Source organism: Lolium perenne, chromosome 5, assembly GCF_019359855.2.
Source record: "Lolium perenne isolate Kyuss_39 chromosome 5, Kyuss_2.0, whole genome shotgun sequence".
Taxonomy (NCBI): domain Eukaryota; kingdom Viridiplantae; phylum Streptophyta; class Magnoliopsida; order Poales; family Poaceae; genus Lolium; species Lolium perenne.
The window spans coordinates 181,316,211-181,343,961 of NC_067248.2; the positions used below are offsets into that span (position 1 = coordinate 181,316,211).

The following is a 27,751-nucleotide window of genomic DNA, read 5'->3' on the forward strand; positions in this document are numbered from 1 at the left end:
ACATGAGAGCGTATTCTCCCTTTATTTTGAAATACATGTTAGATATATTTTAAAATAATGTCAAAAAATTGAAACACAAATTTTGCACGTACATCTTCATGTGCTACTCGCTGACAAAGTTGTTTTATGAAAAATCGACATGTCATGTGGCGTGTGTAAAAAAGACAAAATTCGGTGCTGAAACAAAGACTTATCACAAGATAATTTTTTTATTTTTTGCTTAGACTACAAAAAATATCATTTTTTCGTGAAACTTGACGAATACACATATATTATGGAGATGTACATGTATTTTTTTTGTCAAAATTTATTAACACTTGGAAATATATTTTTATGGTAGAGGGATCATACGCACCCGGGAGCCGAATTGAGTTTCTGTAGATGATATATTATTTGTAATAAATACCTTATATTAAGTTGACCAAATGAATGACTCGCTTCTGAATTTTTTTTAACGATACATTTCTTGCAATATATATCCTATATTAAAGTAGCCAAATTAACAACCTAAGAACACGAAAAAGACTTATAAAGCTTGGCTCTGATAGTTAGGTCCTTTGTGGTGGAACCAGTCCACCTAGGTTCAAGTCCTAGATTTAGCATGGGTGTTTGCATTTACCTGGATTTATTCCAGAATCTAACTGGCGCTATGCTTTCAGTGGTAGGTGACGTGCCCGTCAACAGCGAGACGCTAGTGGTGACTTTTTTTTCAACCTCAAGATATGCCGGCTCAGTCCCTCAGAGGTGATCATAGGGGTAGGGTGTGCGTGCGTGCGTTCATCGGGGTGTTTGTACGTGCGTGTTTGTGAGCGTCTGCGTTGTACTGTGTTCTCAGAAAAAAAGGATGCATCACGGCTCTGCTGCAGCAATCGAAGAAGGTACAACTTTTTTTTTTGAAAGGTATAGCTAGTTACTACAATTATGTGCACAAACAAATTATGCTGCTTCTTTTTGCACCATAAATGTAGGGGTTTTGTCTTCCTTTCTCTAATTCTAACCTGAACTAAAAAGTTTCGTGTTTCTGATTTTGTGGAGCTGCAACGAGGCAGCAGATAGCTGAAGATGCTTCTGAATTTGAGCTGAACTGGTCAACTTCAGCTCCAAAAGTCAATTTCGGGTTGTAACAAAATTTCAAGAATTTTTTTTCAAAAAATCGACTAAAAGATACAAGCAGATGCATTCATATTTGTCTAAGATTTTTTTTTTCAATTTTTTGTTATTTTCTAAAAATTCCTGAATTCCTAAGAGGGGCAATTATCTTCAAATCAAAATGTATGACCCTGGATTAGGGATGGCAATGGGTACCCCTTATCTGCGTACCCGGTGTGTAAAATCATATTAGGTAAGGGTGTGGGACAGAAAATTACCCACAAATACATAATTTAGAAACTATCACACCGATTGGTAGATCAGGTACATGCATATGTGGTACTACCTCCATCCCAAGGCTTAAGGCCTATATTTTTTTTCCAGAAAATCAAACTATGTTAAGTTTGACTAAGTTTTATAAAAAAAATCATTAACGTGTCAAATACAAAATTAATATTATTAGATAGATGATAAAATATATTTTCATGTGATATCTACAAAATATCATATTTATTGATAGATTATTCTAAAATTTTGGTCCAACTTTACTTGCTTTGACTTTTCCAAAAAAAAAAATAAGCCTTAACCCTTGGGATGGAGGTATAACCTATCCTTGCGTAGCCATGTATCCCTCCAAATTTTTGACAAGTGGTTTTATGCATGGTCAATTATTACAATAATTATTCATGAATTTGTGCCTATGTGCATTAATGTTTATGACTATTTGTTGTGTTTTATCATTTATGTTGTGTTGTTGTTTATAGGAAAGTGTTGTGTTTTATGGGAATATATTGTTGTTCGCAAGTATGTGTTGGGTAAAAATGTGCTGCTATGTTATGAATTATGGTTATATGTTTCTGTTGATGACTATATTTCGATTAATTTAATCTGTAGTTAACTATGGTATTTTTACCCTTTGAGCTCATGGGTATATAAATAATTGTATCGTTGATGATTACTGGTAAGTGTATGGGGTAGCTCCACCGTACATGACGGGCACATGTGCATTCATGGGTGTTTAAATTTTTGAAAGAGCCATGAACTGGTTACTTTGATAAACACTAATCCAAGTATTGACACAAGCATGTGGTGGTATATTTGGCTAGAGTAACTAGACGAGCATGCCAGTTTTTCTTAGGATCAAAAGTTGTTTCTTTCACTATTTATTTATTTGTAGTTTTCTTAGTATTTTCATATTTTGAATACCATACCCATTGCCAAATTCCTAGGGCCCCCATGCCACCATTCCCATATACTACCTTATGGGCCCATTTTCGATAAATGAAGTTAATATGGCACTAGAGCTTTGAAAATCAACTAATTAAAGTAGATAAAAGCAGCAATACATCTGCATGCGGTGAATAGAATATGACATAATAGGTATAATTAGGAATTGGTGAAATCTCGGATCCCTCCAATACAGAGTTTAGGTCGTTTAGACTCTGTGCTAGTGGAATTGTATTTTTTTATCAGATTATATATAATAAAAATACCAATAAGGCATAAGAAAATAATAGCAAGAATATACAAAGTTTTATTTGAAGCACTAGAAAAATTTATTGTTGGAGTGAGGCTATATTTAATATGTAAAACAAGTTATATCCCGTGTGGCCAACAGAAGGTTATTGGGCCTAAGGTTTAACCAGGCGGCCCAGTTGCTGATTGACCATCGCCATGGCTCGGACGGTGGTATTGCCATCGACCTCAACCACCCCGCAATCCCTCGCCAACCATGCAGAGGGGGCCGCTCCCATTCGATGGGACCATTGGGTCACCGAGGTGGATGACCGACCTGGCCTATTTGGCGATGCCGACTAGGGCACCAACAACTTTTTTGGTAGAATGCCATCGAGTGGCTTCGGCGCCTACGAGGTATGAGAACCATTGCATGGTGTTTTCTGTGCACATAGTGGTCATAGGATTATGTGGGTGTTGTGTTTGTGTGCTTAGAATGATGACGCCATCATGAATAATATGATCTATGGTGGAGCTGTGACCGCCGTCACTGATGAAGGGGATGAAGGGGATGAAGAGGAGGTAGAAGGGGATAGAGAGGATGACGCACCAACCATCGATGTTGAGACCAGGAAGAAAATCAAGAGCACACCCGGGAGCCGAGGCCCAAAATGGAATACCTTGGAGGACATGTACCATGCCAAGGCTTGGAAGGCCGCGAGCTTTGACCCCATTACCAGCTTTGAAGAAAGTTGAAGCTCGTCTGGAGGACTCTTAACAAGGGCGGTGTCATTGGTGTAGACGGGCCAGCGCCATCCGAGCCGGCCTCGAAGGGACGCCCCATTGGGAACAAGAAGGCAAAGGCCACAAGGGATGCGAGAACATCATTGGAGAGGGTGCAACCATCGATTGATAAGGTCATATTCTAATCAAACAATGTCTTGAGAGACCAAAAGAGTGATTCAAGGTGTGCGGCTTGTTGAAGAAGCAAGAGGAGAATATAGAGCTTGAGAGGCAAGAGTGGCGGTGAAAAAAAAAGGGAAAGAGGGCATGGCAAACACTTCAAACATGGATGCGGACGCAAAGCCGTGTTATGTGATATATCGTCGGCAGATCTTGCAGGAAATGAGGATTGCATCGCCAGCATCGGCAGCGCCAACACGGCGGCGTCTCATGAGACATCACGGACTCACAGGTGGCGACGGATGGGCAAACATTTTTCATTGAACTCTATGTGGTGTTGTAATATGTGTGACCGGATTTGATGGCGTTTTGGTCGTCGAGGCATTAAATTTATGTCATTTTATGTATATCTGCATAATTTTTTTAATATTACAGAATATGGTTTAGGAGGCGCGTATTGGGAAGCTAGACGCCCCTAGCTATACAGCGGCTACTATGCCGGCGTTGGTACTCATAGACTCTTACGGACGAAGGTACAGTCAAATTCAAAACTGCCAAGAAGCAAAGCTCGATCGTCCTTGGAGAACCCCTGTACCAAGAGAAAACGGAATCTCCGCGACGACCTACTACCCCGTTGAGCAGCGCCTACAGAGGATTATCCCGGAAGTTGCTCAGGCGCGATTGACTTGGCTTTTAGTTTAGTTGTTCGAAAAAACGTGGAAGCGTCCGACAGCATGCACCAAAACGAGAATCAGATGATCCGTGAGCTCCTTTTCATTTTACTTTAGCATATTGCTTGAAGGAGGGAATGAGCCGTCAGCTGATTAGTAACCTCGGCCGCCACGAACATCACCTTTGCTGACCTCGTACACACGTACTGCATTTGGAAGTGACGTGGACTGATGGCTGCCGCGACGCGGAATCGAGCCTGTCTTATTGTAATTCTTAGTCACAGTCACAGGAGTTACTTTACAGTTTTTTGGTCTATGATCCCAAGCATGTAATGTCGTGGCTGTCAAGTTTGAAAAAAATTATACTCCCTCCATTTATTTATATAAGCCATATATATGGTTTTTACATGGAAATTAAAGAACATATATTGGAGAAAAATTACACCCGATTTGAGCGGGATTACCACTGAACAATTGACGTGAGAAAATAGAGAACTTTGTATAAGATAAAAAAAACATAAACTAATCCCCTAAAAAAATGTCGATACAAGTGGTGCTACACAATACAACTTATATTCTGGATTTTTTTTTCCTCAAAAAACTATATGGCTTATATCGAGGTGTCGGGATGCTGGTCGTCGAAGCTCCCTCAAGCCGACTGAGGAGGCGGGGGGAGGAGGCGTCGCGGCGAGATTTGCTCTGCTTCCTCGTGTGACTAAAGTCCGCTGCATCGACGAGCTCATCACGCTGTGGCCTTGACTGCCTCCACGATCTACGACCGAAAGGATGGCCACTTGAGATGCGTCGACGATGCTCTTTACAACCTCCAGAGAGGAGGCCTTTTTCAGAGCTTCTCGCTGGAGCCCCCCCCCCCCCTCTTTCTCACTACCAAGTGGTTTATCCCCGGCAGAATCAAGGAGGCCGGCGGTGGAGGCTCAACTCCGGTGGAGAGGACCAGGGACCCGGTTGCTTTTCCTGTTTTTCTTTTGAGGTCCTTTATGCAATTTTCCAGAACTATGTGTTATTTCTTTTTTAGCTCAGAGTCCCGTCTGTAAGATGTACCCACCATTTTCAATATAATATGCGGCTCGGGGTCTTTGTAGACCCCTCTCTTGTTCAGCTGGATGCTAGTGGCGGCGTGACTCCTCTCGCGAGCAAAACCTTGGTCGTCCACTTTATTTCATCGGTAATATTGGTCGAATATTTAAAAAACACATGTTTACCTATCTGCCTAATAAAATAAAAATACTTTCTTCAGTTCTAAATAATTGTCCCAAGTTCAATAAATCTAGGAGTATCTGAGCCTACATTCTGCCTAAATCTGCGAAACGTATTTAGTGCAGGATCGAGTATGACAGACAATCGTGCGTGCGTGTGAGAGTTATTAGATCCTAAATCCCCAATTTTCCAGTACAGAGACGTCAGTTACAGTGCCCCATCAAACGAAGTCTGTAGAACGTTAGCTGCCGGTGATGCTTATCGAATTGGATAACAAGTTTAATGGTGATTGCTTAGCTGACATGACAGGCAGGAAATCGCACATGGTTGGCTAGGTGCCCAGTCAGCAATCTACGCTTGACCATTGTTTCGCTCACGACCGAGATGACGCGCTGGCCGGGACTTGACAATTCCAATTCCTTAGCCTAATCTCACTTTTCCACCGTGAAACCGGATCCATTGCACGGTCGATATAAACCGGCACACCGCCATCGTTGCGACTCACCACCCAACATCTTCTTTGTCTCTCTCCCTGTCGAGCCTTTTTGCCAAGCGAAGCAGAGCAACTCAGCAAACAACGCAGAAGAGACACGCGAGTTGGTGAGCCGCCTAGCCTAACCAAGAAAGCAAGCGAGTGCTGTGCATGGCGGCAGCGGAGTGCTGGTGCTGGCCGCTGCCGGCGTGGCTGGGCTCCGGCGCGACGTGGTTCGTGCTCCTAAACGTCGTCGTGGGCGCCATCTTCGTCCTTTCCTCGCGGACGCAGCCGCAGTCGCCGTCCCCGCGACGCGGTGGTGGGGGCGGGATCACGCGCAGGGCATCGTCGGTGCTGCTGCAGCGGCTCCGGTCCTTCTCCACCTTCTCCTACCCGTCATCGGGCTTCGGCACGGCGCCGGACTCGCCCGCCACCTCCCGTCGAACAGAGGAGGCCGGGACGACGACGCCCAGAAGGTCGCCGTTGACGCCACGTGCAGCCGCACCAAAGGCGACGGCAGAGCCAACCACACCGGCGGCGAAACAGGAAGAGGATGAGGAGGACGCGAACTCCATGAGCATGGACGACGTGTACGCGCTGGTACTGGCGGGACGGCAGCAGCCGCCGCCGACGGAGGAGGAGGCGGCCAGGTCGGAGGTGGACGCCAAGGCGGAGGAGTTCATCCGGGGGTTCAAGGAGGACCTCAGGCAGCAGCGCCTCGACTCCATCTTCAACTACACCCAGATGCTCAAGAACCGCGCCGCCGGCCACCGGCAGCCTGTACCAGCGGCAGGCACCAATCATTGATCACATCGTCGTTCCATCCTCACGTGATCGCTGAAGGTTCAAGCCAAATCCAGGGCACAACTCAAGCTTGAGTTGCTGTCATGGACGTCGCCGCGGGCTCGCCGCCAGCAGCCGGTCCGGCCCACCTTCGGCTCACGTGTTCATTGCTTCATTTGTTTGTTTGTTTATTCAGGGGAGAGTCATCCGTTTTTTGAGATGCTCTCGTCGTGTCTGTGTACATAGACATTGGTTGGTCGGATGTTTAGATGTTTCATGTAGGTTTGTGCAGATTGTTTGGAGTGGTTTTCATTTTTTTTTTCTTGGTTTGGCTTCTTTCTATGCATTGAAATCAGTGTTCTTTTGTTGTGAGCACATTCATTCATTTGTAACTGGAGACCATGTAAATAACCGCATACCAAATGAGACAGGATATGTGCATTTCAGATATTATCCACCTATTGCTCAAGATAAGTAGCTCCATTTCAGAACATTGTAGAACAATAGAGAGGGATTGATGGAACATGACGAATGTTGTATTAAGCCTCTCGCATTTTAAACATAAGGGTCGAAAGCCCTGCTTTGAATTAACAAAGCCATCAACCGGCCAGGAGTTACAACATTACACCACACCACGCATACCACGGCAAGAAAGATACAAGGGTACACACAGAACGAATTACAACACTGCACTAAGAGCGAGACAAGCTTGCAGAAGTGCAGACCGCCGCTGTTCGGTACCAAGGACACCAGCCGGAGGCACGGCGAGGCACTGCCCGAAGCAGAGTTGTAGTCTTGAATCCGAGGAGAACAACCAGGACTACAGCACCCGAGGCACCAACATGTTCTCATGCCGAAGAGGGCCCCTGCCCTCTCGCCTGGCTCGAAGGCGTCGAACCATCGGACATGAGAGAAGCTCACCCGAGAGCTGCAGAGGTGTTGGGCACCGGACCAGGCGCCGCCCTGGAGAAAGACTACCTTGACGAAGATCACACCAAACCGGCCACACTGCCGAGCACTTGGACACCCCCTAGCGACGAGAAATCCGCCGGGAGCACCTGCAGAGGACGGGGCAGACTGCCGTCGACACACGCATACGGGCCAAAGATCACCGCAGCTGCTCATGAACCAGCATTGCCCAAAAGCTTCAACCTTCAGCTCCGCCACCCTACCCAAACCTTCCCAGGCGGCGCCTCCAAGAAGGTCACGGCGCAGCCGCGCGTCGTCGCCGCCCAATCAGCGAGATTTTGGACTTTCGTCCGGGAGGTGGGGAAAAGGTGAGCAGGAGTCAAGGGCATCAGCTACTACCTCCGGAACCGATGTGAACCGTAGATCCACGCCGCAGACGCCGCCCACCGCCGCCTCACATCCCGAGGAGTCGAGGATGCCGGACCGAGGCACCCACCACGATGCCCGCCGCAGGACATCGGGGGGGACGAACCAGCGCCCTCGCCGCTCGTCGACCAGAAGCATCGGGGCCGCCCACCCGAGGCAGCCCAGATGAGGCCCAGACCTAGGCCCGCAGGCCCAAATCTGGGCCCGCCGCCGCCACCCCTGGCCACAGGCACGCTGCCGCAGGGCCGCGCCAGCCAGCAGAAGCCGCGCCGCCACCCCACCGTCGTTGCGTCTTCACCACGCCGTGGTTAGGCCACCGCGCCAGACTTCGAGCACGGCGCGCCCGCCGACCGCGCCACCATAGCCACGCGGGGGAGAGAGAAGCCCCGCCGCCGCCGGCGCCCCGGGGCATTGCCCGGCGACGCCCTCTGGCGGCGGCGAGGGAGGGACAGGGGGAGGAGGGGCTGGAGGTTGGGGGAGGCGAGGGTTTCTCCCCGCGCTCGCGGGAGCGACATGACGAAACGGGGGGACTGTTCCTCGCTTAGGTATCTCCAGCCTCTCGCATTGGCAGAGCCAGAGTTCACAAAATGGGTGTACATGGCTCAAAAAGCAGTAAAGAGTTTCAAATTATCATAGATTTATGGTTAGATATAGATATTTATATACAAGCATAGCTCTTCCTCAAAAAATGATCGGTGTACATATGTACACCCACGTATATAGCTGGCTCCTGGCTCCGCCTATGGCCTCTCGGACGAGTATATGAAGAGTATAACTCTTGGCTCTCCTAGAGATAAGGTAGATTCAAATTACAAATCCTCGAGTACCAAATACAATAACGGGATATACCTCTAACACTCTCCCTCGGTCGTAGCGGCAGTGATGTGGGCAACAGTAGCGTCGCGAACGGTCAGACTGAAAAGAAGCGAATGTGAAAACCAACGGCCTGACACCCCCCCTCCCGTTGTCGTAGCGGGAACATTGTGGCCGGTGTTGGTGCCAATGTCGAGGTAGCCGAGAACGTGGGTGCTACAAATTTCGTCAAGGTAGCCATGCGAGGGGATGCTATGGTCGATGTCGTGATCGGGGGTTGGCAGTGTCGAACTAGTCGCACATAAAGCCACGGGGGTAGGGAAGTTTCATGGAGTCGTGGGTGTAGGGGTGCGCTGGTGCCGAAGACGGGTACTTGATCGAGGAAGTCGTCAAAGAGTCGTGTTCATATTTGGATCTTTCTTGAATGAATTTTGTCAAATTTCATGGCACACGGTAGACCGTTTGAAATTTTCCCTCAAGGAGTAGCTTTATCTCACTATTTCATACAACTTTATGTTAAAATTTTCCATTTTGACATTCGTAAGAGAATTTATTTCAGGGAGTAGCTTCATGTCATCGTTTCACACAACTTTCGTCTTCTAAGCTTTTTTTTTGTTTGCTCAAAGGAAAAAGAAATAGAACATGAAAGTTGTGTGAAACGGTGAGATAAAGCTACCCTCAGAGGAAATTTCCAATGGTCAACTATGGGCAAGTAATTTGACAAAGTTCGTTTAGAAAAACTGTAGACATGAATATAAAATAGAGCTTTAAACACTCAGCGAAACAATAAACCATTTACGAGAATGAAATTACAACATCGAGACGCATCATTTTCATGTAAAGCTCTATTTTACTAGGCAAGCCTTAGATATGCGTTGTAGCAAAAATTCAAAATATATCCAGTAAAAGTACATTGGACCCTTTCTGCCATGCAGTACTATACCTTTTTATAATATTGACGCGATATTTAACACATGGAACAATAAATTGGTGACACTACTTGATGGCCAAGCCTAGCCTCCGAGTGACGTACAGTCAATGCCTTCATGGACAGCTACGAGTATACGATATGTACACCAAGTCAGCACAAAGAAACTTAAAAGAAGAAATGATTCTGGTCGATGATGTTATGATAGCGACGAAGACTTGGCCCAATTGTCGGTATCAAACCATATCCCGGAAGTTGCTCAGGCGCGACTGATTTGACAAGTTAGTAATTCCGAAAAAAACATGGAAGCGCCCGACAGCATGCATCAGATATTCATATTGAGAATCAGATGAGCCCTGAGCTCTTCTCGTTTCATTTTAGTATTTCTGATGAAAGAAGGACGAGCCGTGAGCTGATTAGTAACCTCGCCACCAACACCACCTTCACCAACCTCGTAAAAATCGAGGGTTTCGTAGGTCTAGGTTTAACTTTATTTTTAACGTGGGGCAAAACCTGTTTCAAGAATGAGCCGATGGCCTAGGTGGCAGCTAATCGAAAATTGGGAATCTAGCTCTTACATGGGCAATTATTCACTAGGTTAACCTCGGCAATATCCATGGGTATGGACTTAGAGTTTTAGGAAAAGAGGTATGCTAGTGAACACGTCGGTTTATGAGACAAACAAGGTGCTCCGATAATATATTGATTACAAGGCAAAATAGTCCTAATACTAGAGTAGATCTAGAGTTACAACAATTATTCGACGACCACCTCCCGCAGGCTCCTCCTAGTTTTTATATAGGAGGCTAGGTCTCAGAGTCCAGTTCGGATCAGTTTACAACAAATATATCTATTTCGGCTCCTCAGATGGGCCTTTCCTTATTCGATCCATCTAGTTCCTATGCTTCGGATGCTTCCAAGCTTTAATATTTCATGGGCTTCTCCCAAATATGCACCAGGGGTATCAATGCCATGACCTAATTAGGTCTACCTATGTCAATAATAGGCAATGTTTTTTGTGTGTGTGGCTAACTAGTTTAATTTTCAAGTCAATCGATATAATCTCCTTAATTTTTATCGTATAAATATTTTTTATTATATGAACAATTTTTTAAAATTATATCTCACTTGCGATTTAAATATCTCAATAGCAAACTATAGATCTACCTTCGATCGCCACAAACACCACCATTACCAACCATGTAAAAATCAAGGGTTTCATAGGTTTTAGGTTTAAATTTATTTATAATGCGAGACAACAGCAGTTTCAAGAATGGGCCGATGGCGTAGGTGGAAGCTAATCGAAAATTGGGAATCTAGCTCTTACCTTGAGCATTATATAGGGAATGCTTTTTTGGGTATGGCTAATCTTTGGTTGACTCTGAACTAGTTTAATTCTAAAGTCAACTGATATAATCTACATAATTTTTCCAAATACTTTTTTATTGTATGAATCATTTTCTCAACTATAACTCAGTTGCGATTTAAATATCTCAACATGAACCCGATTTGCAACTGAAAATATCTTAGTTGCAACTCAACTTTATTAAAAAAATCATGGTTGCGACCCTACTTACGACTAAAAATCATGGTTGCGACTCCAACTGCAATTCATAGGATGCAGAAATCGCGAACACTGAGCTGCAAATTAGCAGCAATTCCAATATATTTTAATTTCCCTATGTTTTGGACGAGAAAAAAATCCGGTTGCATCTTACTGTAAAAAAATGTTGTAAATTAACTTAGTGTTCCAAGAGTTAGATCCTATTTTCGCATTGTAACGAAAATAAGCTCCAAACTGGAGACTAAACTTAGTGCTTGAGTTTTTTTTATATAGAATTACTTAGTGCTTGAGTTGCCTTGCTTGTTTGCTTATCAAAGACTCAAAGTAAACCATTAGACTCTGTGGAACGTTAGCTGCCGGCGAGACTAAACGGAACCAAAAGGGGCCTGCTTTGCTTATTGAATTGGATAACAAATCAATGGTGATCAACAAGCTGACAGGACAGGAGCCCGCAATGGAATTATCGCCTGACCAGTGTACGCTTGACCAATCTTTTTGTTTCGCGAGCGAGATGACGCGCTCAGCGCCTGCCCGAGACTGACAATCCCGAAGTACCTTAGCCTGATCAGTACCTTTTGTGCGACGACACCGGCCGATCGCGCGCTCTATATATGGCCGCCATCGTCGCGACACACCGCCCCCAAGGAAATTAAGATAAATCAATTTAGTTAAACACAATACACCTCAACGCGTGCTATTAGGATTCTAACCAAATGGCATGCCTATTTTGCACCTGGGCTCAATGCGGTGGTGACCAAACCAAGTGCAGAAGGTGACCTTAAATGGTTCCGGCCACTAGCTATCTCTAGTGAGTTCATCAACGGGGGACTCATGCTGGTGTCTCTGCCTTGCCCCCGATTTCCATGGTCGACAGGCGGCCCTCGTCCAGGAGCTCAACCTCCTCTGGAGGCCTTCTTCAACTCTGCGTTGGAGATCGCCATCACTTCTTCTCCAAGTGGTTCGTTCCCGGAGGTGTTGGCCAGTGCGATTGAATCTTCGTCGGTTTGGAGAGCACCCCGAGCTACTTCTTCTCCTATCTCGACGCTTTGCATCTTGAGGTCGCCGGCGTGCGGTGGAGATGGTGCCCGAGCACTTGATTGCATTTTACTCTTTGGTGCTAGGGTCATTTTTACAAATTTCGGTGCCTTTACTTCAAATTCTAGGTTTTCCAGGGCAATAGAAGCAAAAGGGCAACGATGTAATTTATGTACCCATAGCTGATAATGAATCTTCTGGGCCTTTCGAGGCCAACCTTGTTCGAAAACAAAAAAAAAGTGACCTTAAACTTAGCCTAGTAAATCTTAGGTTGGTGAAGAAGATCACTCCGGATAAAAAGAACATATGAGCAAACAAACTGATCCCATATCTAATAAGTTCGCAAGCCTTAGACATGCGCTTGTAGGAAAAAAATCTGGATATAATCCATCAAACAACAGTACTTTGGACCATTTCTGCTACGTACTACTATACCTGTTTATAAAATTGATACGATAACACATGGAACAATGAATCGGTGTCGCCGTGACGGTACTTGATGGGTGCAAGCCTGGCCTCCGAGAGTGACGTACAGTCATGCCTTCATGGACAGATACGAGTATAAGATATGTACACCAAGTCAGCACAAAGAAACTTTAAAGAAAAGAAACTATTCTGGTCGATGATAATATGATAGCGACGAAGACTTGGCCCAGTAGTCAGTACCAAACCGTATCCCGGAAGTTGCTCAGGCGCGATTGACTTGGCTAGTTTAGTAATCCGAGAAAACATGGAAGCGTCCGACAACATCCGATCGAGAATCAGATGACCCCTGAGCTCTTTTCATTTCGTTTTACTATTTTTAAAAGATTTTTTTTTTTAAATGTGTTGTGTATTAATCAGAAAATATTGTTTAAATTATAATCAACCAAGGCCGCTTTCGACACGCAGGTCGGCACCGCACCTTGTAACACTCCACGACACAACACTACGACTAAGTTGGCATAAACCATGAGCAACGTTATTACAGTTTCTGCTCACTTTAGAGATGACAATTTGTCGATCTGGTGGTCTCAACGAGTTGAATTCCTTCGCTATGAAACACACCTCAGATCGGTCGCTACTATCCTCTCTAAAGGACTCCACAACTGAAGCACAATCTGTCTCAATGATAAGATTTGAAGTACAATTTGCAATCTGTCTCAACGTATTACTATTTTTAAAAGATTGATACTTTGGTGTTTTATAAAGACAGAATATCTTTTTAGTGTGAGGCTACGTTTTCATCGATAACGAGATGTATGTGGTGACTATGATCGTATGAGGTATTGTGGGAACAATGAGGACTTCCATCGATTGCGTGTTAATATATAGGGGCCAACAAACGGCAGAGCTAGATACAAGGTCGGTTACAACAGATAGAAGAAAACATGGGTTGATCTTGATCTTATAGTTACGATCAGATCAACAACAATATAGTTTGAACTACCGACTACCTCTATCTGAACTTCTGTCTAGATACGTCTGAACTTCTCTGCCACAAACTCTAACACCCCTCCTCAATCACAACCTTCTTTAGGTTGAGATTGTGCTTGAATTTTTCAAACTGTCTTGTTGGCAAGGCTTTAGTAAAACCATCTGCTACTTGATCTCTTGTAGAAATGAATCGAATTTCTAGTTGCTTATTAGCAACTCTCTCTGACAAAATGAAAGTCAATTTCAATATGTTTCATCCTGGCATGAAAAATAGGATTAGCAGACAGATAAGTTGCACCCATATTATCACACCATAAGCATGATGGTTTATTCCTTTGAATTCCAAGTTCTTCTAGTAGAGATTCAATCCATATAACTTCAGCTGTGGCATTTGCCAGAGACTTGTACTTAGCCTCTGTGCTTGATCTTGATACTGTTGCTTGTTTTCTAGCACTCCAAGAAATCAGATTAGACCCAAAGAAGACTGCAACAAAGCCTCCTGTGGATTTTCTATCATCAACACAGCCTGCCCAATCAGCATCTGAAAAAACACTCACTAATGCAGAGGATGATCTTCTGAAAGTGAGACCAAGGCTAACTGTTCCACTGACATACCTTAATATTCGTTTTACAGCTGTCCAGTGTACAGTAGTTGGTGCATGAAGAAACTGACACACTTTGTTGACAGAGAAGACAATATCTGGTCTAGTGAGGGTTAGATACTGCAAGGCTCCAACAATACTCCTGTACGTTGTACTATCTTCTGGTCCTAGGAGTTCTCCCTCTGTGAGAGAAAGTTTATCTGATGAAGACAATGGTGTAGGCAGGCTTTTGCATCCCTTCAAACCAACTCTGTCAAGTAAATCTAGAGCATATTTCTCTTGGGTTAAAACAATGCCGTGTGTACATTTCTTCACTTCAATTCCCAAAAAGAAATGAAGATCACCTAGATCTTTTAATGCAAATGCTGAACCAAGATCTTGAAGTAGTGCGGCAATAGCTTTGTTGGAAGAGCTAGTAACAATGATGTCATCAACATAAACCAACACAAATATAATTATACCTGACTTGTTGTATATGAACAATGATGTGTCAGCCTTTGACGCCATAAAGCCAAGCTCCTATAGTTTAGAACTTAGTTTAGCAAACCATGCTCTTGGAGCTTGCTTTAGCCCATAGAGTGATTTATCAAGCTTGCACACATGATGAGGTGCATTGGGATTTTCATAACCAGGTGGTTGCTTCATGTAGACCTCTTCTTCCAGAACACCATGGAGAAACGCGTTCTTCACATCAAGTTGCCTCAAGCTCCAGCCTTTGGAAACTGAAATAGCTAGAACAAGTCTGATAGTAGAAGCTTTAACAACTGGACTAAAAGTATCTTCATAATCTATGCCATAGCGTTGTTTAAAACCTTTTGCTACTAATCTAGCCTTATATCTATCAATGGTGCCATCAGCTTTTCTTTTAATCCTGTAGACCCATTTACAATCTATCAAGTTACTGTCCTTTTTATAAGGTACTAGATGCCATGTTTTATTATCTAGCAGAGCTCTATATTCATCATCCATAGCTTGTTTCCATTGTTTGTTTTTCAATGCTACTTGTAAGTTTGCAGGTTCATCAGAGGAGCAAGACAAACCGTAGCGTACAGTACCATCCGTGTAGGTTTTTGGTTTGGCATGACCAGTTCTTGATCTTGTCCTGTACACCGGTGCAGCAGGCTGAGCTACAGGGGCGCTGGCGCAGGAGATCCCCCTGAACCCGAGTCAGCCGTAGCAGGAGAGGGTGCAGGTCCCGCTGTTGATGCTGTCGGCGACGCGGGTGTGTGTTCCCTCTCTCCTGAGCTTGGTGCGGTCCACGCGTCATCCAATGATTCGCCGATCGTGCGCCTCGACGCCGCGGACGTGTTGACACTGGAGAGGCGCGTGTGCGATCCCGAGGTGGATTCCTGCCGATGATCAGGACTTTCTGTGATCCGAGGCTGATCTGCCTCGTGTCTGGCGCCAGGAGATGCACCAGCTTCCAGGTGCCTCTTTTCCTCTGTATGACCACCATTTTGCACCGATTTTTTTTCTGCATTTAGCTGTACCTGTGTAGGACTTAACATAGGCATTTCAGAGTCATTAGATGTTAGCTCATTGCAATGTTGTTCCCCCTCATGAGATGACATGGGATGATTCTGAAGTGACGCCGGAAGGAGGAGGATTTCCTTGCGAAGGAGAGCACCGGTATTGTCATGGAGACTAGCAAAGGGAAACACCGTTTCATCAAACACAACATCACGTGATATGTAGACACGACCAGAGTTGACATCTAAGCACTTGACTCCTTTATGAATAGGACTATAGCCAAGAAAGACGCACTGTTTTGAATGGAAAGCAAGTTTCCTTTGGTTGTAAGGCCTAAGATTTGGCCAACAAGCACAACCAAAGATGCGGAGAGATGCATAGTCTGGTGTTTTGTGTAGAAGGAGTTCCATGGGTGTTTCACCATTTATGACTTTGCTAGGCAACATATTAATGAGATAGGTAGCAGTCAAGAATGCTTCATCCCAAAATTTGAGTGGCATGGATGCATTAGCAAGAAGAGCAAGGCCTACTTCTACAATGTGGCGATGCTTGCGCTCTGCAGATCCATTTTGCTGATGAGCATGGGGACATGACACATGATGCTCAATGCCAATTTTTTGAAAGAAGGAGTTTAAGTGTTCATATTCTCCTCCCCAGTCGGATTGAAGGGCAAGAATTTTTCTATCAAATTGTCGTTCAACAAGTTGCTGAAAGTTGTGGAATATTTGGAAGACATCAGATTTTTTCTTGGGAAGGTAAATCCATGAAAATTTGCTGAAATCATCAATGAAGCTTACATAATATGTGTATTTCCCTACTGAGCTAGGTGCTGGTCCCCAAACATCTGAGAACACAAGTTGTAAAGGAAAGGAAGATACACTAGTAGACCTCATGTAGGGAAGCTTATGACTTTTAGCTTTTTGACAAGAATCACACACTCACTCAACACTAGATTTATTTGAATAAGGAAGTTCATAATGACTAAGCACTTGTTGAACAATACGAAAAGAGGGATGCCCTAAACGATTATGCCATCTTGAAGCTGAAGGCTTGATGACACTGCAAACTTGTTTATTCTTGACTGAAGATGAAGAAATCAATGGATAGAGGCCATGCACGCATCTACCCTTGAGAAGTACCCTCCTCGTTGCTCGATCCTTGACATAGAAAAACCATGGATGAAATTCAATATAGACATGATTATCTCTAGTAAATCGATGAATAGAAACCAGGTTTTTTGTGGCATGTGGAACATGGAGAACATTTTTAAGATGCAAGGATTTTGAGGGGGTATCAACAATTGCATGGCCAACATGACTAATGCTCATACCTTGTCCATTGGCTGCATGGATTTGATCACGGCCATGGTACTTCTCCTTCATGGTGAGCTTGTTGAGCTCACCGGTGATGTGGTCGGTGGCACCGGTATCGCCATACCAGTTGGTGTCCACGCCATAGGACACGACGTTGGCGCCCTTATCCTCCTCCTCTTCTTCATCGTCGGAGTAGCGGTGCCAACACTTCCATGCCTCGTGTCCTGGCTTGCCGCAGATCTGGCATGTGACGAGGTCTCGATCTTTGTCGCCGTTCCTGCCTCCTCCACGGCGTGGATTGCCACCTCCACGACGACTGTGGCCACGGTTGCCGCGTCCTCCTCTGCGTCCACCATAGTTTCCGCGGCCGCGTGGTCCTCCACGGCCACGCTGAGCAGCGTTGGCGGAGAGATTGCTTCCACCGCTGATGGCGCCGTCGGTGAGGAGCTCGATGCGGTTGTCGTAGGCGGTGATCTGCGAGTACAGGTCCGCTACGGGGAGATCTTCCGCACCGTTTACCCCGATGGCGGCGAAGAGGGGATTGTAGGTTTCATCAAGGCCGGCCAGGAGGTACTCAACGAGTTTTTCCTCGTCGATAGGCCGGCCTGCTGCAGCGAGCTCATCGGCGAAGCCCTTCATCTTGGTGAAGAAGGCCGCCGTGGTCATGTTCTCCTTCCTCATCTTGGCGAGGGCGACGCGGAGGTTGGAGACCCGCGTCCTGGATTGGGAGGCGAACATTGCCTTGATCGCCGCCCAAACCTCAGCTGCCATTTCCATCCTGATGGTGGTGACGAGGATGTCCGGCGTGAGGGAGCTGAGGAGAAACGTGAGGATCTGCTGATCCGTAGCTACCCACGCATCGTAGGCGGGGTTTGGCTCCTTGGTCTACTTACCATCTTTGTCGACGATGATCTCTTCCGGCGGCGGCTCGACTTTGGAGTCGAGGAAGTTCATGAGACGGGCGCCACGGAGAGGAGGCAGTACCTGCGACTGCTAGATGAGGTAGTTCTTCCTCGTCAGCATCTCATTGACGCTGATACCTGCAAGGGGGTTCATCATGTTCTTGATGGAGGCTGGGGCGAGGCACATAGATGTGTTTTTCTAGGAAGTTGGCTGTGATACCATATGATCGTATGAGGTATTGTGGGAACGATGGGGACTTCCATCGATTGCATGTTAATATATAGGGGCCAACAAACGGCAGAGCTAGATACAAGGTGGGTTACAACAGATAGAAGAAAACACGGGTTGATCTTGATCTTATAGTTACGATCAGATCAACAACAATATAGTTTGAACTACCGACTACCTCTATCTGAAATTTTGTCTAGATACGTCTGAACTTCTCTGCCACAAACTCTAACAGTGACTTTGTCAATCTCAAGATCTGTTCGATCAACTTTTAAACTCAGTCTCTCAGAGATGCTCATAAAATTAGGATTGTGAGTATTTGCATATGTACCGTGTTTTGCGGAAAAACATGGTGATCTAATTAGTGACCTTGGTCCAAATAACACCCTCAAACCTCATAAAGGTGACGGTTCTATACGTATTGATTTATCTTGCACACGGCGTTCTCCGAGTTATTAGATCATACTAGCATTTTCGGTTGTGCCCTTCCAAAGAAGGCCTTACAGGGAACTAGGGTGACACCGAACAGAAAACCTTCCTCCTCGAAATAGGCTTTCGCCCCGCTATATTAATATAGCAACGAACTGATACAAGATAGAGACCACCGCTGGGGCAAACAGCACAACAAAGCCCAAAAGAAAACACAAGAAGAAGAAAAAAGAAAGAAATGATGACAAAGTCGGATCGACGAAAACGCTGATGATCCGCAACCGCTGCGCCCTCCGGAAGATTCCCACCACGAGCTTAGCCCTCCGAAGCGCCGCATACCAAGGCAGCACCTTCAAGAAGGGATGCGGCGATGACGACGCTGCTGCCCGGACAAGCCTAGGGTTTCCCCCGGTATGCGGAAGGGAAGTGGGAAGGGGAAACCCCGACGCCCCTCAAGAAGGAATGGTGGCGCCCGCGAGCGTCACCGCGTCGGTGTCGGCCGCCGACAAGGAATTCTCCCGTCCCCCAAAGTCCCACGGTCCCGGACACTCCGTCATGGTCCGCCAACCTTGCCGCCCACCAACTCGCGCCACCACGGTCACGCAACCACCACCGCCGTCTCACCATGACCCACTGACGAAGACCGACGAAACCGATCGGAAACACCCCGAGCCGAGGAGAGCCTGGGCAGCAGCCACGCGGGAGGACGCAACCTCCACCGCCAGCTGCGGTGACAGACCGGACGCAGCTACAGGATCAAACCAGGCCCCTCTGGCCCGGCCGAGCCTGCCGGGCTCGTGAAGCTCCCGTGGCCGCGCTCCAGTCCACGCGCCGCCGTCCTAGCCACCCTCAGCAAGAAACGCTCCACCAGCCGCCGGGAGCAGGCCTCGGGATCCCAGACCAGGCCCGCCCAAGCCCAGATGGGCCCCAGACAGGCCCAGATCTGGGTCAGGGCTGCGCCGCCCGCGTCGCCGCTGACCACCCTGCCGCCCCGCCGCCAAGGGGCCGCGCCGTCGCCACCATGTCACCCAACGCCGCCGCCACCCGGGAGGAGCGCCGCCGCCGCCGCCGGAACCCTGCCCACCGGAGCGCACCGCCGCCAGCCCCGGCGACCCGCGTCGCCCGCCTCGCGCGCGGGTCGGAGCATGTCCGCCGTCGCCGGCACCGCACGGGACTTTGCCCGGCGGCCTGCGCCGACAGCGGCGAAGGGGAGGAGAGGGAGGAGCGGAACCTGGCGGCGCGAGGGTTAGGTCGTTCGCCCGACTCCGCCCGTGGGGGACGGAGCGGAGCGAACCTTCCATATTCACATATCCGAAAAACGTCGAACTGAGAGGCAAGCTCCAAATATTATTCGGGACGTCCAGCCCGTGTCATGTACATACGTGCTTTATCAAGGATGATAGACACAACTTTTACATTTAGTTTTTATTTAAAAACCACGTTTGGAGGATGCGGCGTTTTTGCCGATCGTTGTCTGGAAGAAGCAACAGGAAATGCTCTAATATTTTCATTATCAGAAGTAAAGCTAAGAACTCGATGAAACAGAAACGTGAGTTACTTATTACCGCCGCAACAATTAAAATCCGTAGAACGCTAGCTGGCGGCGTGACTAAACGGAACCAAAAGGGGCTTGCTTATCGAGCTGGATAACAAATCAATGGTGATCAACAAGCTGACAGGACAGGAGCCCGCAATGCCGCAATGGGGTTATCGCCTGACCAGTGTACGCTTGACCAATCTTCTTTGTCTCGCGAGCGAGATAGACGCGCTCGGCGCCAGCCCGAGACTGACAATTCCAAGTAGTACCTTAACTTAACTTAACCTGATCAGTACCTTTTGTGCCACGAAACCGTGCCGATCGCGCGCTCTATATATTGCCGCCATCGTCGCGACACAACAAAGTCCCCACCATCTTCTCTGTCTCTCTCTCTCGGCGAAGCGAAGCAGAGCAAGCAACGCACAAGAAACACGCGAGCTGCAAGTCGGTGAATCGCAGGGTCTAAGCCAAGCAAGCGATCGAGGGAGCGCCGATGATGGCGGTTGCGGGGTGGTGGTGCTGGCCGCTGCCGGCGTGGCTGGGCTCCGGCGCGGCGTGGTTCGTCCTGCTCAACGTCGTCGTGGGCGCCATCTTCGCGCTGTCGTCCCGGGCGCAGCCGCAGTCCCCGTCGCCGCGACGCGGGAGCGGGATCACGCGCAGGGCGTCGTCGGTGCTGCTGCAGCGGCTCCGGTCCTTCTCCGTCTTCTCCTCCCCGTCGCCGGGCTTCCACACGGACGCGGCGCTGCCGGAGGACTCGCACGCCACCTTCCGTGGGACAGAGGAGGCCGGGACGAGCGCGAGGGCGTGGTCGCCGTCGACCCCGCGGGCGCCAACAGCGTCTGCACCGGCGAGAAAGGAGCAGGACGAGGATGACGTGGACTCGTTGAGCATGGACGACGTGTACGCCCTTGTGCAGGCGCGACGGCAGCAGCCGCCGCCGACGCCGACGGAGGAGGAGGCGGCAGGGTCGGAGGTGGACGCCAAGGCGGAGGAGTTCATCCGGGGGTTCAAGGACGACCTCAGGCAGCAGCGCCTCGACTCCATCTTCAACTACACGCAGATGCTCAAGCAGCGCGCCGCGGGCCGCGGGACTACGCCGGTGGCCGAGCCAGATACTACCGATCAGTGATCACCTGATCGTTGAAACTTCAAACCATGTCCAGGAAGGGCCAACTCAGGCTTGAGTTGCTGCCATGGACGTCGCCGCCAGCAGCCGGTCCACATTTGGATCACGTGCTGGATTCATTTTTTCTTCTTCATATAGGATTGCTTCATTCGTTTGTTGAAGGGAGAGCTATCCACTTTTTGAGATGCTCTCGTCCTCTCGTGTACAAAATACAGAGGCATTCGGTGGTCGAATGTTTACAAGTCGTGTAGGTTTTAGCAGATTGCTTCTACTCAAGCAAATAGTGTGGCTTTACTTTTGGCTTGCTTGTATGCATATTGCATTTCGTGTTCATTTACTGTAAGAAATCCATTTATTTGTAAAGTAACTCTTTTTTTGAAACAAGGAAAAGGCTTGCCATTTTCATTCATAAAGAACAAGATAGATAATCAGAACTAAATCCAGACAATATATGTGCATTTCAGGCACCCGCAAAACCTCTATCAAGGTTGTGATTTGTTTTACAAACATAGAAACTGCTGAAATATAACAAATCATGATTTATTGGATGCTCACTATTGATCTCACCACAGAAAAGTATAATATCCGAGAAATATAAATATGCACTCCGATTTCTAAACCAGCCCAGAAACTCAGAAAGGGGATAGAACTCACATGCACTATCCATGCATCCACCATTATTTGAGTCCAATATCTCTATACTGAAGATCGTACCAAACTCTTTTTGTACAAGTACGCGAATCCTAAACCCAAAGCTGCTTTCAACGGAAAATGGCGTGCAAAACCATCTAATCCTTGTCCACTTTGGGTGCAGAATCTTTCTTGGCAGCCTGGGACTCCAGCTCCTTTGGCACCGATCGCTCAGCAGATCTGCCAAAATAAAAACATGGAAGAAGTTGAAAGCCTGCAAGTGCTGCTAATGTTATCATGGAATATGAAATTACAGTAACTATTTCTTTCTCGATTCAGTGGACTGAGGCTAATTACAGCATTGGTGAATCAAATTGCACAAAGCAAGAACAGTCAGCAAGAGTAATTCCTACCGAGTTCTCACTCAAGGATACAATTATTATGTACTACCTCCGATTCAAGGAATAAGGCGTCCTCGTTTTACGTGTTTTTCGTTTGATAAAAAATTACTTCAAATATATAAATATTTTCTGTATGAAATTAGCATCATTAGAAAGTACTTCTCAATACGAATCCAAGGATACTAATTACATATAATATAATCAAGATTTTGTTGCTCAATTTTGATGGTTAAAGTTCGTCTTGGAATACGCGTGCGCCTTATTCCTTGGGACGGAGGTAGTATAAGCCTTCCTATCAAAATAAACACCATAGAAAAAGGGCAATGAGAAAAGGGGAAATAAAGAAACCAAGTGATGTAATTAGTGGACAGGCTGACTCTTTTTGGCACTGCAAAAAGGCAATAGGCACATGATTATAGGTATCCAGCAGTAGAGGTGGATAGCCTAGCATGTGTACACATTTATGACCATTTTTTAATAATGCTAACCTAAAGTTCGCATAATTTACCACAAGTGCAGTAATTCTAGTCTCTTAACGCAGTAAAAGAAACCAGGCTAGCATCTAGGGGTCCTTAGATTCATAGGATAGGAAAGACATAGGATTATCATTATGTCTATAACTTGAGAGGCAGAAATCTAAAGCCTGGAAGAAACCTTGCATTATCATTACCAGAAGAAATATTAAATCCAATGTCGAGTTAATTGTTAACTGGTAGCTGCTTGGTCAGTGGGTGAGTGGAGGATTAATAGGCAAATCCGCCACTTAATAGGCGAACAGGGTAATTCCCAAACTAACATGTACTGTATGCGCAGCCTACATAGTCAACCATGCAAGCACTCTAGAAAATTATGATTTTTTTATATATACATGTAAATTAAAAAAAAAATGGTACCAAAAAATAACCATACGTCTCGTGTGCAGAAATATGAAGTTGGTATGGCATGGGTAGTGAATGTATATGCTATAAAAATGTGAAAGCAAAAAATTGTGCACGGCACAGCTGGCATGGGTAGTGAATGTAGATGTCTATATTAGGATGAGTATCCATGAATGTTCCAAAATTATTCTCAACATTCGTATGTGTCTGAGGAGAAGACATAGTAAAGGTCATGTGCCAACTAGGTGTGCGAATCCAGGCTCTCTACAAAGTACAGGGAATGGCAGGTGGAAAAAACCATTAAGGTGTTATCCTTTGGTGATGGAACTACTCGCCAATGAATCAAACATAGATTTATAATTTCAGCACAGGAGAATCATAGGTGATAATTCCAGCTCTACAGAATGACAGGTGATAATTTCAGCACTAGAGAAACAGAGATAATAAATAATTTATACCAAAACTATATTGGGGAACAAGAAGGTGCACCTAGCCCATATAAGCACCATATATTTTGTTGTGCACCATCAGCATGACTTGATTTTAAAACATGTAGGTCTAGTCTACGATTCTTAATACGTTGCATATATCAATGCTGAGGTGCTGAGCTACCACGGACCTAAACACATCATATTACAGTTTTGCCAAATTGACAATAATATCTAATCGATGTTTTGGATCCATCCGGTTCCACTGCAATTTACTACAAGCAAAACAGAAGGAGGTGAAGAGTGTACGTGGTGGCGGCAGACTCCTCCTCGAGACAGTTCTTGATTAAGGTTTTATCCTTTGCTGATGGAACTACTCGCCAACGAATCAAACATAGGTTTGCTAATTTCAGCATTCAAAGGTGATAATTCCATCTCTATAGAATGAGAGGTGATGATTTCAGAAATAGAGAAACAGAAATAGTACTTATTTTTACCAAAAGATAATTGGGGAACAAGCCTAGCCCTTATAAGTACCACATCTCTTGTAGTGCAGCAGGAGCAGCCTCAGCATGACTTCATTCAAAAACAGGTAGGTCTAGTCTATGATTTCTCAATCCGTTGCATATATCAATGCTGAGTTACCACAGATGAAAACGCATCATATTACAGTTTGCCAAATTGTAGTGCGATCTGATTGACAATAAGATGTAATCCGATCGATCCAGTTCCGCTGCAATTTACTACTAAACAGTAATGGGCTACAAGCAAAAGAGAAGGGGGTGAAGAGCTTACGTGGTGGCGGCGGACTCCTCCTCGAGCCAGTTCTTGATATGGCGAATGTTGCGGCGGAAGACGGCGGACGACTGCTTCACGTCTTTGCGCAGCAGCATCACCGCCGCGCCCACCCCCACCACCGTCAGGATCAAATTGGTCAACGCCATCGCCGAGCTCGACTTGCGGCAGAAAAGAGCTGTGGATCCTCCGTACGGGGGAACCCTAGGATATGCGCCGGAGTTGGGGACGAGAAAGGGCCGGCAGACGGCGGCGGAGCAGAGAGAATGTTCGTTCAGGCGTTCCGACGTGGGCTTTCCTTCTACAGAGCAGGGCGACCGATGCACGCACTGTTTGGTGTGCTTGGCCCGTTAAAGGCCCAATTTTTTCTTCCCAAGACCAAAAGCCCAATTCCTCTACCTCCCCGCGAAAACGTCCAACACCCACCGCCGGTCACGAATTGGCGGCGGCGGCGGCGGCACGGTAAGATGCTCTCCCACGCCCGGCGCCTCCAACCCGCGCTCCGCCGCATCCTCCGAGCAAGCGCGGCGCCCTCGCTTCCCCATCTTCCTTCCACACCTCACCCCCAAATCCCTAAACCCTTCCCGCTCCTGCGCCGCCATCTCTCGTCCTCCCCGCCGCCGCCGCCAACGGCGTCTCCACCTCCGGCCGTGGTCTCTTCTACCCTCCCAGCCGTTACCGCCATCGCAAACTGCCCCGGATGCGGCATCGCCATGCAGTCCGCGGACCCGGCGGTCCCGGGCTTCTTCAACCTCCCATCCCCGAAATCCCCCGACTACCGCGCGCGCCTCGCGCCGGTCACCGACGACGACACCGCCATCTCGGCCTCTCTCAAAACCGGCCACCTCCGGGAGGGCCCAGACAGCTCGCGGGACGTCGACGCAGCGGCGTTGACGGAGGCCGAGAAGAAGAGCAAGGTGCTGGTGTGCGCCCGGTGCCACTCGCTGCGCCACTACGGCCACGTGAAGCGCCCGGACGCCGAGGCGCTGCTCCCGGACTTCGACTTCGTGGCCGCCGTCGGCCCGCGCCTCGCGTCGCCGTCGGGGGCCCGGTCGCTGGTGCTGCTCCTGGCCGACGCGTCCGACTTCGACGGCTCCTTCCCGCGCGCCGTGGCGCGCCTGGTCGCCGTCGCCAGCGAGGCCCACCACGCCGACTGGAGGCGCGGCGCGCCGTCGAACCTCCCGCGCGCGGTGCTCGTGGTCACCAAGCTCGACCTGCTCCCGACGCCGGCGCTCTCCCCCGACGACGTGCACGCGTGGGCGCAGTCCCGCGCCCGCGCCGGCGCTGGCGCCGACCTGCAGCTCGCCGGCGTGCACCTTGTCAGCGCCGCGCGAGGGTGGGGGGTGCGCGACCTGCTCCACCACGTGCGTGAGCTCGCCGGGGCGCGGGGCAAGGTCTGGGCTGTTGGAGCCCGGAATGTGGGCAAGTCGACCCTGCTCAATGCCATTGCGAGGTGCTCTGGGGCAGAGGGCGGGCAGGGAACCTTGACGGAGGCGCCGGTTCCGGGAACGACCCTCGGGGTCATCCGGGTGGACGGCGTTCTTGGTGCTCAGGCAAAGCTGTTTGACACCCCGGGATTGCTTCATGGACACCAGCTGACGTCCAGACTTACTCTTGAGGAGCAGAAGCTTGTTCAAGTGAGGAAAGAGATGCGGCCCAGAACATACAGATTAAAGGTCTCATATTGCTCATTTTATGCACCTTCTCATATTAGATGCCATGAAGTTAATTTCTGATTATTTATCATTCCCTTGATCAATTTTCTTTCTTGTGAACAACTCTAACTTGTTTTATTTCTTTGCTACATAACAAATCCGCTTTTGGTTAAGTAGTTGTGATGATGTGAGGGATTGGTAGGGAAGATTGGGAGGTGGTGTTGTTTCAAGTAGCTACATTGCGTAGTTCTGAAGATGAAATCCACAAATGCGTGATGATAGATTGGATTTTCAAATTGACACACAGATGCAACTTACGAAGTTTCAGCCATTCATATCATGACTGGTTCATTTCTGAATGTTACTTTTTTGAGGGGGCATTCCTCAATCACTTACAGTGCCTTCGGTTAAGGTTCTGCGGTTAGGCAAAAGAATACTTAGCCAGGATTATTCACCCTGCTGTTTTGGCATGTCTCATGTTAAGCGCTCCTTGCTTGTATGTAATTAGTCTGTTTGCAACCCTTTCAGGCAGGGCAGTCCATACATATGGGAGGGCTGGCGCGTCTGGATATTGAAGATTTAACTGTAGGATCAATCTACGTTACGGTATGGGCATCACCACTTCTGCCACTTCACATGGGGAAGACCGAAAATGCAGCTTCTATGATGAAAGATCACTTCGGCTTGCAACTTCAGGCATCCATCTTATGCTAACAAATTGTTGTTTTTATCCTAATTAATGTATGTCATAAAATAACTTGCTTCTTGGTGTGATAACTGCAGCCTCCTATAGGAGAGAAACGGGTGAGCGAGCTTGGGAAATGGGTGAGGAAACTGTTCAAAGTTTCTGGGGATAATTGGGATAAAAATACTATGGATATAGCCATTTCAGGTCTTGGCTGGTATGGAATCAGCCTGAAAGGAGAGGCGGTATTAGGGTTATGGACATATGATGGTGTTGATGTTGTCCCCAGGAGCTCCCTTGTCCATGAGAGGGCATCAATTTTTGAGGAAGCCGGATTCTCAGTTTCAAAGATTGTCTCCCAGGCAGATAGCATGACAAATAAGCTGAAAGGCAATAAGAAAACAAACAAGAAGAAGGACAGCAAAGCCAGTTCAAGTCCATCTGCAGCACCAGAACCTTTGGAACCAGCTGCGGTTATAGATGCTTGAGTGTTTCATTCCATTCTGTGACAGGAACATAGCTGTCCATGTTCTTCTTTTCTACAATGTTAGGATTTGCCCCTCTAAGCTGTCAGATGAGGTTTGAGACATACAAAGGCACATCCTGTGCAATGCATACTTGTTCAGGGGACTGTTGCTCGTAGAAGATTTTTCTGGGAGCATGGGGGTCTTCTAGACTTGCCATGAACTGGTAATAATAATCTAGTCAAATGAACCTTTGCTAGTATGTTAAGTGTCCAGTTTGGACTGTCTAGGCTGTTCTCGCTGAACTTCAGCATCTTTTGTTACTTAATCAGACATGGAGATTCTGAGATAGTCAGTTTTACATTTTAATTACGTGATAAAAGTTCAGGACTGAAGTTGTATAACTTGTACATTGAAGTTGTAATCTCTGAATTTTGATATAGAATCTACGGATTTCACATCTAGTTTCTCTTACACATGTTGCCTAAGACTTCTAAACTCTGTCTGCATGTTTTCACACTCACA

At 47.2% G+C, this 27,751-nt stretch overlaps 4 protein-coding genes across 4 annotated transcripts; 3 read left to right on the top strand and 1 right to left on the bottom strand.

The window, feature by feature from the left end:
- Positions 1-5,849: 5,849 nt before the first annotated feature.
- LOC127301141 (uncharacterized) lies at positions 5,850-7,037 on the top strand. Its single transcript, XM_051331364.2, has one exon. The coding sequence runs from the start codon at positions 5,980-5,982 to the stop codon at positions 6,613-6,615; it is 636 nt and encodes a 211-aa protein (XP_051187324.1). The 5' UTR covers positions 5,850-5,979; the 3' UTR covers positions 6,616-7,037.
- A 13,467-nt stretch (positions 7,038-20,504) lies between these two features.
- On the top strand, positions 20,505-21,601 carry LOC127301142 (uncharacterized). Its single transcript, XM_051331366.2, has one exon. It carries the CDS (start codon positions 20,658-20,660, stop codon positions 21,291-21,293), a length of 636 nt encoding a protein of 211 aa, XP_051187326.1. The 5' UTR covers positions 20,505-20,657; the 3' UTR covers positions 21,294-21,601.
- A 124-nt stretch (positions 21,602-21,725) lies between these two features.
- LOC127301143 (uncharacterized) lies at positions 21,726-24,662 on the bottom strand. The gene is made up of 2 exons (XM_051331367.2): positions 24,423-24,662; positions 21,726-22,160 (listed from the first exon to the last, which is right to left on the bottom strand). The coding sequence occupies exons 1-2, from the start codon at positions 24,569-24,571 to the stop codon at positions 22,079-22,081; spliced, it is 231 nt and encodes a 76-aa protein (XP_051187327.1). The 5' UTR covers positions 24,572-24,662; the 3' UTR covers positions 21,726-22,078.
- Positions 24,663-24,810: 148 nt separating this feature from the next.
- LOC127301144 (GTP-binding protein BRASSINAZOLE INSENSITIVE PALE GREEN 2, chloroplastic) lies at positions 24,811-27,700 on the top strand. Its single transcript, XM_051331368.2, has 3 exons — positions 24,811-26,098; positions 26,606-26,773; positions 26,861-27,700. The coding sequence occupies exons 1-3, from the start codon at positions 24,890-24,892 to the stop codon at positions 27,248-27,250; spliced, it is 1,767 nt and encodes a 588-aa protein (XP_051187328.1). The 5' UTR covers positions 24,811-24,889; the 3' UTR covers positions 27,251-27,700.
- Positions 27,701-27,751: the final 51 nt, after the last annotated feature.